At 44.9% G+C, this 14,156-nt stretch overlaps 1 protein-coding gene across 1 annotated transcript; it reads left to right on the forward strand.

The window, feature by feature from the left end:
- Positions 1-312: 312 nt before the first annotated feature.
- Positions 313-12,949, forward strand: LOC138855000 (uncharacterized). Its single transcript, XM_070101516.1, has 2 exons — positions 313-359; positions 11,525-12,949. Exons 1-2 carry the CDS (start codon positions 330-332, stop codon positions 12,440-12,442), a joined length of 948 nt encoding a protein of 315 aa, XP_069957617.1. The 5' UTR covers positions 313-329; the 3' UTR covers positions 12,443-12,949.
- The last annotated feature ends 1,207 nt before the right edge of the window (positions 12,950-14,156 follow it).

The raw sequence follows: 14,156 nt of genomic DNA on the forward strand, positions 1-14,156 counted from the left end.
TTCTCTCCCTACAAGGATGTGATCACCTTGATGGTGATCAAGGAGATCACCTTGATGCTGATCAAGGCCTCGGCCTCCTCCTCCTCCTCCTCCTCCTCCTCCGAAGTCCTCAAGCTACCCTCATTTCCCTCATATCAAATCATTCCCCATCGGTAAATCAGTATGACCTCCCATAATGGTTTAAGGCTACCCCTTTAATTACAATAACAACAGACGGGGAGGCGTTCGCGAGCCTCCGTCTTCAAGGTTTTGACGTCATGAGATAGAAAAACGGGGCTTGACCTGGCCATGTTGACGTTGAACCAGCCAGTACATGGTACCACCTCGTCATGGGAGCACGGCAACTGCTGGCACTCCTGGTAAGTGCCTTCCTCTTGCTCAAAGACGTAAATATAGTTACTCCTATTTAAAAAGAGTCATGTAGTGCCATACTAGGTTGATGTTAGTTTAAGAGCTGTGTTATGCACCCGATAACCATGGTGTGGGTGGTAGTCCAATATTACAAAGCACATAATGGGTCCAGGGACTATATCTCAACATTACAGAGGCACATAAGGGGTCCAGGGACTGCACCTCAACATTACAGTCACAATGTATACAGGGACTGTACCTCAACATTACAGAGGCACAATGGATCCAGAGAGTATATCTCAGTATCACAGAGGCACATAATGGGTCCAGGAACTGTACCTCAACAAAACAGAGGCACATAATGAGTCCAGGGACATCATGTGCTCATGAACTAGGCACCAAAGTTCTGATACCTAAGCGAGTTACAGACATTTGCAAGTCTGTATCATACATCACTAATTTTTAATTCATCCTGTGACAAGAACCACATCTCGGAAGAGTTCTCATATCATCTGGTATCACACAGTGTAAAAGTTCGCCCAGTTGTGAAGCACAGGACGGAGCCTAGTAGCTGCCGAAATATTCCTTCAACGTAATGTTTACCTTGCGACTTAAGAGTGAACATTAGTCGCCTTTCACTGCTGGCTACCTACCTCCTCCTTTCCCATTTCCCGGGATGACCTGTAATACACGAGTGAGAGCGATGGGAGTACAACCTAATGGTCTCAGATTCGATGCCCGGACCCGATGAAACGTCCGGTCATATTAGCCCATCAACTTCTGCCCACCTAGTAGTATAAATAAGAACCTAGGTGTCAGTCTGCTGCTGTCGTGGGTCGCTTTCAGAAGACACAGGTACTCACGTGTCAGTTCATTGTCATGGTTCGTTTTCAGGAGAAAATAGGTACTTAGGTGTTAGTATATCGTCATGCGAATGCATCAGAAATTCCAGAACTGCTGGATTTACTATTGTTATGTAAGTCGGAGCATTCCAGGGGCTTTCTTTAGTGCACCAGACGACTATAACTTGATGAGTGGGAGCCATGTGAAGTTTATGTGGCACGCAGACAGACACGCTGCGGAATAAGCTCTGTATAGAGCTTTATCAAGGCATTAAAAACAAGCTCTGCACAGAGTAAAGTGTTGTCCCAGAAGCATGTTTATCTACAACATGTCTGTGTTGTGTTCAGTGTTGTTGTCAGCAGGACAACATTTGCACCCACGAAAATGCTGTTTATTTTTCAATTTAGAAATTACGTCTTGAGGATCGTTAGTGTAAAGTTTACATCCATGTGTGAGAGAGAGAGAGAGAGAGAGAGAGATTTTCACGACCTACTCTAAAGTATTTGATGGTGATGGTGGCAGTGGTGCTGAGTGTGTGTGGGGAGGGTAATAGTTTTAACGTGGCTATGGTGGTTGTGAAAATGGTGGTAGTAGCAGTAGTAGGGGTGGTGGTTTAGCTGTGGGACGGTTGTGAAGTTGTCGTAGGAGAGTATGGTACATTAGGTGAGGTTTAATAACCCAGGATAACCTAAGAAAGCCAGACAGTGTGGCTTATTTCCACCGTAGGGTCCTTTACCAGGATGCCACCCACAATGCGCTCCCAGGTACCTACTTACTGCTAGGTAACGGAGACAGTATGCACTAATCTTACGCATCAAAACAAAAGAGTAGAATACCTTGACATTTTTTTTTAATTAAACGCGTCCAACCAGTAAGTAATAAACCAGTTTACACTAAACTAGATTAAGAACATAACCAAAAATAATTCGCAAACGCTCGAATTTGCAAAAAATTTCTCTCTCAGTCCACAGCAGGATTCGAACCTACACACTCATCATCAGAGTACTTTTGCCACCCAGTCAGATCCCTGGTAAGTACAGGAGTCTAGTAGAAGCTAGGCGGTGAATCCCATACTTCGGTGCACCAAGCTAATGTTGATAAATGGTCCAGAGAACCCACAAGTTGATAAATTAGACACATGTGCAACTCTTGGGTATCTTTATTGAGGAAACGTTTCGCCACACAGTGGCTTCATCAGTCCATACAAAGGAGAATGGTGAAGAACAGGAGGAATTTGAGGTAATCAGTCCTTCAGCATAGAGTCGATGTAATCAGTCCATCAATCTTTCACACTTTTCCGTGCGTCATCAGGCGCTATGCAACGTTGCATTTTATATATATATATATATATATATATATATATATATATATATATACATATATATATATATATATTTATATATATACATATATATATATATCGTGCCGAATAGGCAGAACTTGCGATCTTGGCTTAAATAGCAACGATCATCTTGCCATATAGGACAAGTGAAAATTTGTGTATGCAAAAATTTCGCCAAAATCATTCTGAACCTAACAAAAAAAATATATTTCAGTGTTTGTTTAGTATTAAATTATTGTAAACAAATCTAAAATATATTTAGTTTGGTTAGCCCAATATAAATTGTTCTTGTTTTAATAAGGTTAGGTAAGTTTTCTAAGATTCTTTTGCTGTAAAATTAAAAAAGTTTACATTAACATCAATGAAAAATATATATCTTTAAACGTATAAAAGAAAATTTCAGAAAGGACTTAATTCTAAATGAGTTCTTGCTAATTGACCAGTTTTACATATTCGGCACGACATATATATATACATATATATATATATATATATATATATATATATATATATATATATATATATATATATATATATATATATATATATATATATATATATATATATATATATATATATATATATATATATATATATATATATATATATATTATATATATATATATATATATATATATATATATATATATATATATATATATATATATATATATATATATTATATATATATATATATATATATATATATATATATATATATATATATATATATATATATATGTATGTACTCACCTATTTGTGGTTGCTGGGGTCGAGTCACAGCTCCTGGCCCCGCCTCTTCGCTGATTGCTACTAGGTCCTCTCTCTCCCTGCCCCATGAGCTCTATCATATCTCGCCTTAAAACTATGTATGGTTCCCGCCTCCACTACGTCACTTTCTAGGCTATTCCACGGCCTGACTACTCTATGACTGAAGAAATACTTCCTAACATCCCTTTGATTCATCTGAGTCTTCAACTTCCAATTGTGACCTCTTGTGTCTGTGTCCCATCTCTGGAACATCCCGTCTTTGTCCACCTTGTCTATTCCGCGCAGTATTTTATATGTCGTTATCATGTCTCCCCTGACCCTCCTGTCCTCCAGTGTTGTCAGGCCGATTTCCCTCAACCTTTCTTCATAGGACAATCCCCGTAGCTCTGGGACTAGTCTTGTTGCAAACCTTTGCACTTTCTCTAATTTCTTGACGTGCTTGACTAGGTGTGGATTCCAAACTGGTGCTGCATACTCCAGTATGGGCCTGACGTAGATGGTATACAGAGTCTTGAACGAATCCTTACTGAGGTATCGGAACGCTATCCGTAGGTTTGTGTGTGTGTGTGTGTGTGTGTGTGTGTGTGTGTGTGTGTGTGTGTGTGTGTGTGTGTGTGTGTGTGTGTGTGTGTGTGTGTGTGTGTGTGTGTTGGTTCATTATATCTGCATCTTGTGGACATATCTCTGGTTTATTTTTAACTTTCTGGTATTGAATAAAACTTGTTACACAGAAAGTCACTGGGCGGAGGCTGTCAGCGTCTCTCACGTCATGCATCTCTTCACTGGTGTTTGTTGCATCACTATCAACACTATCACTATATACAATCACTATCAACACTATCACTGTCAACACTATAATTATCAACACTATCACTATCACCACTGTCACTATACACAATCACTATCAACACTGTCACTATACACAATCACTATCAACACTGTCACTATACACAATCACTATCAACACTGTCACTATACACAATCACTATCAACACTATCACTATACACAGTCACTATCAACACTATCACTATACACAGTCACTATCAACACTCACTATACACAATCACTATCAACACTCACTATACACAATCACTATCAACACTATCACTATACACAATCACTATCAACACTATCACTATACACAATCACTATCAACACTATCACTATACACAGTCACTATCAACACTATCACTATACACAGTCATTATCAACACTCACTATACACAATCACTATCAACACTCACTATACACAATCACTATCAACACTATCACTATACACAGTCACTATCAACACTATCACTATACACAGTCACTATCAACACTCACTATACACAGTCACTATCAACACTCACTATACACAATCACTATCAACACTCACTATACACAATCACTATCAACACTATCACTATACACAGTCACTATCAACACTCACTATACACAATCACTATCAACACTCACTATACACAATCACTATCAACACTATCACTATACACAGTCACTATCAACACTCACTATACACAATCACTATCAACACTATCACTATACACAGTCACTATCAACACTCACTATACACAATCACTATCAACACTATCACTATACACAGTCACTATCAACACTCACTATACACAATCACTATCAACACTATCACTATACACAATCACTATCAACACTATCACTATACACAATCACTATCAACACTATCACTATACACAATCACTATCAACACTATCACTATACACAATCACTATCAACACTATCACTATACACAATCACTATCAACACTATCACCATCAACACTATCACTATACACAATCACTATCAACACTATCACTATACACAATCACTATCAATATTATCACTACACACGATCATCATCAACACTATCACTATCAACAGTATCACTATCAACTCTGAGAGAGTTGGAAGGACTCTGGAGAAAGTTCGCCTCACTCAGCACAAAGGTTGACTCTCAAGAAAAAATCTTCAGGTCTAAAGAAAAACAAATGACAATTCTGAGATGATTTCATAGAAGGTTGTTATTTCGATATTGTCATTCATCCCTGGGTGGTAGTTGACAGCAGTCAACCATCCCTGGGTGGTAGTTGACAGCAGTCAACCATCCCTGGGTGGTGGTTGACAGCAGTCAACCATCCCTGGGTGGTGGTTGACAGCAGTCAACCATCCCTGGGTGGTAGTTGACAGCAGTCAACTATCCCTGGATGGTGGTTGACAGCAGTCAACCATCCCTGGGTGGTGGTTGACAGCAGTCAACTATCCCTGGATGGTGGTTGACAGCAGTCAACCATCCCTGGGTGGTGGTTGACAGCAGTCAACCATCCCTGGGTGGTAGTTGACAGCAGTCAACTATCCCTGGATGGTGGTTGACAGCAGTCAACCATCCCTGGGTGGTAGTTGACAGCAGTCAACTATCCCTGGATGGTGGTTGACAGCAGTCAACCATCCCTGGGTGGTGGTTGACAGCAGTCAACTATCCCTGGATGGTGGTTGACAGCAGTCAACCATCCCTGGGTGGTAGTTGACAGCAGTCAACCATCCCTGGGTGGTGGTTGACAGCAGTCAACTATCCCTGGATGGTGGTTGACAGCAGTCAACCATCCCTGGGTGGTGGTTGACAGCAGTCAACCATCCCTGGGTGGTAGTTGACAGCAGTCAACCATCCCTGGGTGGTGGTTGACAGCAGTCAACCATCCCTGGGTGGTGGTTGACAGCAGTCAACCATCCCTGGGTGGTGGTTGACAGCAGTCAACCATCCCTGGATGGTGGTTGACAGCAGTCGACCATCCCTGGGTGGTAGTTGACAGCAGTCAACCATCCCTGGGTGGTGGTTGACAGCAGTCAACCATCCCTGGATGGTGGTTGACAGCAGTCGACCATCCCTGGGTGGTAGTTGACAGCAGTCAGCCATCCCTGGGTGGTGGTTGACAGCAGTCGACCATCCCTGGGTGGTAGTTGACAGCAGTCAACCATCCCTGGGTGGTGGTTGACAGCAGTCAACCATCCCTGGGTGGTAGTTGACAGCAGTCAACCATCCCTGGGTGGTGGTTGACAGCAGTCGACCATCCCTGGGTGGTAGTTGACAGCAGTCAACCATCCCTGGGTGGTGGTTGACAGCAGTCAACCATCCCTGGGTGGTAGTTGACAGCAGTCAACCATCCCTGGGTGGTGGTTGACAGCAGTCAACCATCCCTGGGTGGTAGTTGACAGCAGTCAACCATCCCTGGGTGGTGGTTGACAGCAGTCAACCATCCCTGGGTGGTAGTTGACAGCAGTCGACCATCCCTGGGTGGTGGTTGACAGCAGTCAACCATCCCTGGGTGGTGGTTGACAGCAGTCAACCATCCCTGGGTGGTAGTTGACAGCAGTCGACCATCCCTGGGTGGTGGTTGACAGCAGTCAACCATCCCTGGGTGGTGGTTGACAGCAGTCGACCATCCCTGGGTGGTGGTTGACAGCAGTCGACCATCCCTGGGTGGTGGTTGACAGCAGTCAACCATCCCTGGGTGGTGGTTGACAGCAGTCGACCATCCCTGGGTGGTGGTTGACAGCAGTCGACCATCCCTGGGTGGTGGTTGACAGCAGTCGACCATCCCTGGGTGGTGGTTGACAACAGTCAACCATCCCTGGGTGGTGGTTGACAACAGTCAACCATCCCTGGGTGGTGGTTGACAGCAGTCGACCATCCCTGGGTGGTGGTTGACAGCAGTCGACCATCCCTGGGTGGTGGTTGACAGCAGTCGACCATCCCTGGGTGGTGGTTGACAGCAGTCGACCATCCCTGGGTGGTGGTTGACAACAGTCAACCATCCCTGGGTGGTGGTTGACAACAGTCAACCATCCCTGGGTGGTGGTTGACAGCAGTCGACCATCCCTGGGTGGTGGTTGACAGCAGTCGACGATCCCTGGGTGGTGGTTGACAGCAGTCGACCATCCCTGGGTGGTGGTTGACAGCAGTCGACCATCCCTGGGTGGTGGTTGACAGCAGTCGACCATCCCTGGGTGGTGGTTGACAGCAGTCGACCATCCCTGGGTGGTGGTTGACAGCAGTCGACCATCCCTGGGTGGTGGTTGACAGCAGTCGACCATCCCTGGGTGGTAGTTGACAGCAGTCGACCATCCCTGGGTGGTGGTTGACAGCAGTCAACCATCCCTGGGTGGTAGTTGACAGCAGTCGACCATCCCTGGGTGGTGGTTGACAGCAGTCAACCATCCCTGGGTGGTGGTTGACAGCAGTCAACCATCCCTGGGTGGTAGTTGACAGCAGTCGACCATCCCTGGGTGGTGGTTGACAGCAGTCAACCATCCCTGGGTGGTGGTTGAGCAGTCTTGCTCTCTCCTATCATATAGCCTTCGCTAACCCAATACTAATCATGTCTCGCATCTTATGGCCATGTAAACCAGGGCTACCTAACAGACTCTGAGAAGAGTTACAGCCATACACACCAGGGCTACCTAACAGACTCTGAGAAGAGTTACAGCCATACACACCAGGGCTACCTAACAGACTCTGAGAAGAGTTACAGACATACAAACCAGGGCTACCTAACAGACTCTGAGAAGAGTTACAGCTACACAAACCAGGGCTACCTAACAGACTCTGAGAAGAGTTACAGCCATACACACCAGGGCTACCTAACAGACTCTGAGAAGAGTTACAGCCATACACACCAGGGCTACCTAACAGACTCTGAGAAGAGTTACAGCCACACAAACCAGAGCTACCTAACAGACTCTGAGAAGAGTTACAGCCATACACACCAGGGCTACCTAACAGACTCTGAGAAGAGTTACAGACATACAAACCAGGGCTACCTAACAGACTCTGAGAAGAGTTACAGCTACACAAACCAGGGCTACCTAACAGACTGTGAGAAGAGTTACAGCCATACACACCAGGGCTACCTAACAGACTCTGAGAAGAGTTACAGCCATACACACCAGGGCTACCTAACAGACTCTGAGAAGAGTTACAGCCACACAAACCAGAGCTACCTAACAGACTCTGAGAAGAGTTACAGCCATACACACCAGGGCTACCTAACAGACTCTGAGAAGAGTTACAGACATACAAACCAGGGCTACCTAACAGACTCTGAGAAGAGTTACAGCCACACAAACCAGGGCTACCTAACAGACTCTGAGAAGAGTTACAGCCATACACACCAGGGCTACCTAACAGACTCTGAGAAGAGTTACAGCCATACACACCAGGGCTACCTAACAGACTCTGAGAAGAGTTACAGCCATACACACCAGGGCTACCTAACAGACTCTGAGAAGAGTTACAGACATACAAACCAAGGCTACCTAACAGACTCTGAGAAGAGTTACAGCCACACAAACCAAGGCTACCTAACAGACTCTGAGAAGAGTTACAGCCATACACACCAGGGCTACCTAACAGACTCTGAGAAGAGTTACAGCCATACACACCAGGGCTACCTAACAGACTCTGAGAAGAGTTACAGCCATACACACCAGGGCTACCTAACAGACTCTGAGAAGAGTTACAGCCATACAAACCAAGGCTACCTAACAGACTCTGAGAAGAGTTACAGCCATACAAACCAGGGCTACCTAACAGACTCTGAGAAGAGTTACAGCCATACAAACCAAGGCTACCTAACAGACTCTGAGAAGAGTTACAGCCATACAAACCAAGGCTACCTAACAGACTCTGAGAAGAGTTACAGACATACAAACCAAGGCTACCTAACAGACTCTGAGAAGAGTTACAGCCATACAAACCAAGGCTACCTAACAGACTCTGAGAAGAGTTACAGCCATACAAACCAGGGCTACCTAACAGACTCTGAGAAGAGTTACAGCCATACACACCAGGGCTACCTAACAGACTCTGAGAAGAGTTACAGCCATACAAACCAAGGCTACCTAACAGACTCTGAGAAGAGTTACAGCCATACAAACCAAGGCTACCTAACAGACTCTGAGAAGAGTTACAGACATACAAACCAAGGCTATCTACTAAGCTTTATGGAGAGTAACAGCTATTCACTCCAGGGCTACCTAACAGGCTTCGAAGAGAGTTACAACCATACAAACCCAGGCTTCCTACCAGAGACCTGATGGTTCACATTGTGTCATTATATATGCATCATGTAATGAACGAATGGTGAATCTGTAGCCACTTTCCACGAGCTGCAACACCTAGGGATGGACCACACGAGCTGCAACACCTAGGGATGGACCACACGAGCTGCAACACCTAGGGATGGACCACACGAGCTGCAACACCTAGGGATGGACCACACGAGCTGCAACACCTAGGGATTGAATCACACGAGCTACAACACCTAGGGATGGACCACACGAGCTGCAACACCTAGGGATGAACCACACGAGCTGCAACACCTAGGGATGGACCACACGAGCTGCAACACCTAGGGATGGACCACACGAGCTGCAACACCTAGGGATTGAATCACACGAGCTACAACACCTAGGGATGGACCACACGAGCTACAACACCTAGGGATGAACCACACGAGCTGCAACACCTAGGGATGGACCACACGAGCTGCAACACCTAGGGATTGAATCACGCGAGCTGCAACACCTAGGGATGGACCACACGAGCTACAGCACCTAGGGATGGACCACACGAGCTGCAACACCTAGGGATGGACCACACGAGCTGCAACACCTAGGGATGGACCACACGAGCTGCAACACCTAGGGATGGACCACACGAGCTGCAACACCTAGGGATTGAATCACACGAGCTACAACACCTAGGGATGGACCACACGAGCTGCAACACCTAGGAATGGACCACACAAGCTGCAACACCTAAGGATGGACCACACGAGCTACAACACCTAGGGATGTCTCAGTAGTAGTAACCAGTTACCAGTAACCAGTGTACCGTTGACTCAACGACCAACCGTCTCTGCCTGAGTCACTATCTGAACTCATATTGCGCTGACCTGGCATTATTCAAAGACCCTCTCACATATGGGTACTGTGGGCGGCCAGTCAGTCAGTGTTAAGAGAGCAGAGAGATAGGTACGGCTGTAAGGGCGCACTCCACATTATCTGTAATTATACGTACTACCAGCCTACGTATTTCTTTACCTAATCCACGTGTCGAACTCCCACATGATAGATGGACCACACAAGCTGCAACACCTAGGGATGAACCACACGAGCTGCAACACCTAGGGATGAACCACACGAGCTGCAACACCTAGGGATGGACCACACGAGCTGCAACACCTAGGGATGAACCACACGAGCTACAACACCTAGGGATGGACCACACGAGCTGCAACACCTAGGGATGGACCACACGAGCTGCAACACCTAGGGATGGACCACACGAGCTGCAACACCTAGGGATGGACCACACGAGCTGCAACACCTAGGGATGGACCACACGAGCTGCAACACCTAGGGATGGACCACACGAGCTGCAACACCTAGGGATGGACCACACAAGGTACAACACCTAGGGATGGACCACACAAGGTACAACACCTAGGGATGGACCACAGGATGATACTGTCCTCGATCATATTCCCTAAGTGTTTAGATGTGATAATGATGAGTTTTGTGTAGGACTTAAGGTAAAGGGCAGCGACCTCCTTCCACGTCCAGACTGTCATACTAAGCGACACTGAACCCTCACTTTTCTTTCCACAGTATAAACAATGGTAGAATAACTCACAAGAGTTATGTTGAAAATGGTATAAAATACCAACAAGTTGAAGATTAAGACACATGTGCAAGAGTTAGGATCTTTATTGATGAAATTATTTGTTGCCATCTATTCTTCTGTTTATTCGTAACTTCTAATATTATGCTACACTATAAACGAAATTTCTGCCTTATATAACTTAGCTGTTAAATATAGCACTACACAACATGCCTAATTTATAATAAATATTTTTATATCATAGTGAACATCCAATCAACTCTTATGTGTGAAATAATCCACTTATAGTGAACCATCACACCTTTGCCCCATAAAGTAACAATCCACATTACCATCCACAGCTTGATAGTCAACGCTGTTTTAGTACTTATAATAATTTGGCTGAAATGTACTGCTGGGTGGAGATCAATTCATTCCCAAAAGGAATGATGATGGTAATTAAATTTGGGACTCGGGACAAAATCTCTACAAATGGGAAACTTTATCTCTCTGGTGTTATTCTAAAGTGTTCTTGTTTTTGCAGGTGTTGTTGCTTGTACCAACGACCATTCATGGAGGCCTCAGTCACCAGCCAGATCATCACTCTGCTGAGGCACTCATAACAAGTGAGCCACAGTCTAGTCAGGGACCCCAGGCTAGGCAAAGGCCCCATGCCAGACAGTCGCTGCTGCTCGTGAACACATCAGTGCCCTCCAGCGTGGCGCCCCAACCCATGCAAGACACTCCAGAGGTCGCCCTGCTCAGGCAGCAGTTCCTGCACTCCTTCCAGAGGATCAAAGAAGCAGTTCTCGCCGCAGAATCTAATCACTTCCAAAGAATCCAAGAGGAAGAAGGACTTAGCGCAGGAGCCCACCACTTCCAGATGATCAAGGAAGCAGTCCTTTCCGCAGAGTTTAACCACTTTCTGAGGATCAACGACAAAGTATTTACCGAAGACTCTCACCACTTCAGCGATGTGCTGAAGAATGATCTACACGACCACTCCCACTCTAGCGACCACCCCCACGAAAACTCCAATGACTCCCACGACAACTCTGACGAAAAGTCCCACGACAGTTCTGACGACCACCCAGACGACCTTCATGATCATCCACTTGCCGACACACATCACGCACCCTCTGACAGCAGCGTCACTCAGCACACACCCCAACCCTCCCGCCCACTCTTCCTACCACAAACTCGGATTAATGTCTTCCCTGATCCAGATTTAGAGCCTGAGTATTTTCTGCCCTCAGTGAAAGTGGACCCGCTGCTGTTAAGCAGGCTACACCCTCCCTTACCACCTAACCCCTTCATTCAAGAGTACCGCTCTCTCGGTGACAATTGCTATGAGTTCATCTTACTGGAACCTGAGAGTGAGGTGGCGTCGCTACAGCCCCAACACTGGGGAAATGAAACAGTGTCTGTGGTAATAATAGACGATGACCTAGAGTTTGAGTGAAGTGCGTCTCTTGCACCATGCCAGTGAAGTTTTGTACAGTGCTAGTGAGGAGGAGGTCACTGTGACACTATAATTACATTATATAATTACAAAATAAAGATCAAAAGAACACCAAGAATAAAATTGAAGGTGAACAATGTTGTCTGCGCTGAGTACATTATGTATTTACTCAGAAAGCACGAGACCAATGACAAATCCTGTTGTAATATTTAACAGCTGTAAGCAAGGGAACCAGAGCCATCTAGTGGTGGTGTACAACCCTAGATCGTCTGGTGACCGCTAAGTGTGCTGCACATCCTCACTTGTCAGAGAAGTTGGGAACTGGTTCGATTACCTCGTTGATAGTAATTATGTCAGCCAACCAGACTCTTATCAAGCCATCAGCTGGTGTATAACCAATTGTGATTCTTAATCTGCTGTGATATTTTGTGTTCCTGTTTATCATTAGTTGGCTTGTGTTGAAATCCTTCTATATTTGTAAATATTGTACACTGTACACTAATTTGGTGAAGAAACATTATATATATATATATATATATATATATATATATATATATATATATATATATATATATATATATATATATATATATATATATATATATATATATATATATATATATATATATATATATATATATATATATATCACAAACTATTTTTGTGTTTAAGTTTTTCCTCATTGATACCTTTTAATGTTACTAGTTTATAGCCCAGCAACACAAAACTGCAACACAAGTGTTGTGGCTCGTGAAAAATGAGTAATTTACGTTCTTCAATATGTCTGAAAATTACATAAATTTGGAGTATTGTTTTGCCCCGGGAGAGGTAAGATTTGCTCGGATTTTTAACTCTGGGTGGTTAGTGTTAGGCGCCCAGGATAACCCTTGAAAGTCAGTGCGTCATCGTGGACTGTCTTATTTCTATTGTGGTCCTTTAATCTTGTCCCCCAGGATGCCATCCACACCTGTCCACTAACACCCAGGTACCTACTAACTGATGGGTGAACAGGGACAGCAGGTGTAAGGTAACACGCCCAACATTTCCATCCGTGCTGGGTATTGAACCACGGATATTCAATGTTTGAGGTGAGTCCAATGCCAACCGAGCCACGGAACACCGGTAACTGCAGGTACCTTCCCAGGTACCTGTGACTGCAGGTACCTTCCCAGGTACCTGTGACTGCAGGTACCTTCTCAAGTACCAGTGACTGCAGGTACTGGTGACTGCAGGTACCTTCCCAGGTACCTGTGACTGCAGGTACCTTCTCAAGTACCAGTGACTGCAGGTACCTTCCCAGGTACCTGTGACTGCAGGTACTTTCTCAAGTACCAGTGACTGCAGGTACCGGTGACTGCAGGTACCTTCCCAGGTACCGGTGACTGCAGGTACCTTTCATATGATGAAGGGTGACCTGAGAACAGTCTTCATGTGTCCACAAAGAGCCGGTCACTCAGTCAGAGCCTCACAGTTCAAGTATAACTCACTGGAAAGTCAGTAAGTTTATTTAGACACAGGTACACGTGAGAACAATTATCTAATTAGCTAATGTGGAAGAATAACACGCAGATGAAGCCTGAGATCATACATAGTGTAAATTACCTAAAATAACCAAAAAAAAAAAAAAGCCAAAGTGACTTATTTCCATTGGTGTCCTTGACGTATTTCCATTGGGGTCCTTGACGCATTTCCATTGGGGTCCTTGACGCATTTC

Source organism: Cherax quadricarinatus, chromosome 78 (assembly GCF_038502225.1).
Source record: "Cherax quadricarinatus isolate ZL_2023a chromosome 78, ASM3850222v1, whole genome shotgun sequence".
Taxonomy (NCBI): domain Eukaryota; kingdom Metazoa; phylum Arthropoda; class Malacostraca; order Decapoda; family Parastacidae; genus Cherax; species Cherax quadricarinatus.

Coding starts and splice junctions, on each gene's coding strand:
- LOC138855000 (XM_070101516.1), top strand. CDS start 330: ATGGGAGCACGGCAACTGCTGGCACTCCTG. Junction 360..11,524: donor GGCAACTGCTGGCACTCCTG/GTAAGTGCCTTC, acceptor TTGTTTTTGCAG/GTGTTGTTGCTTGTACCAAC.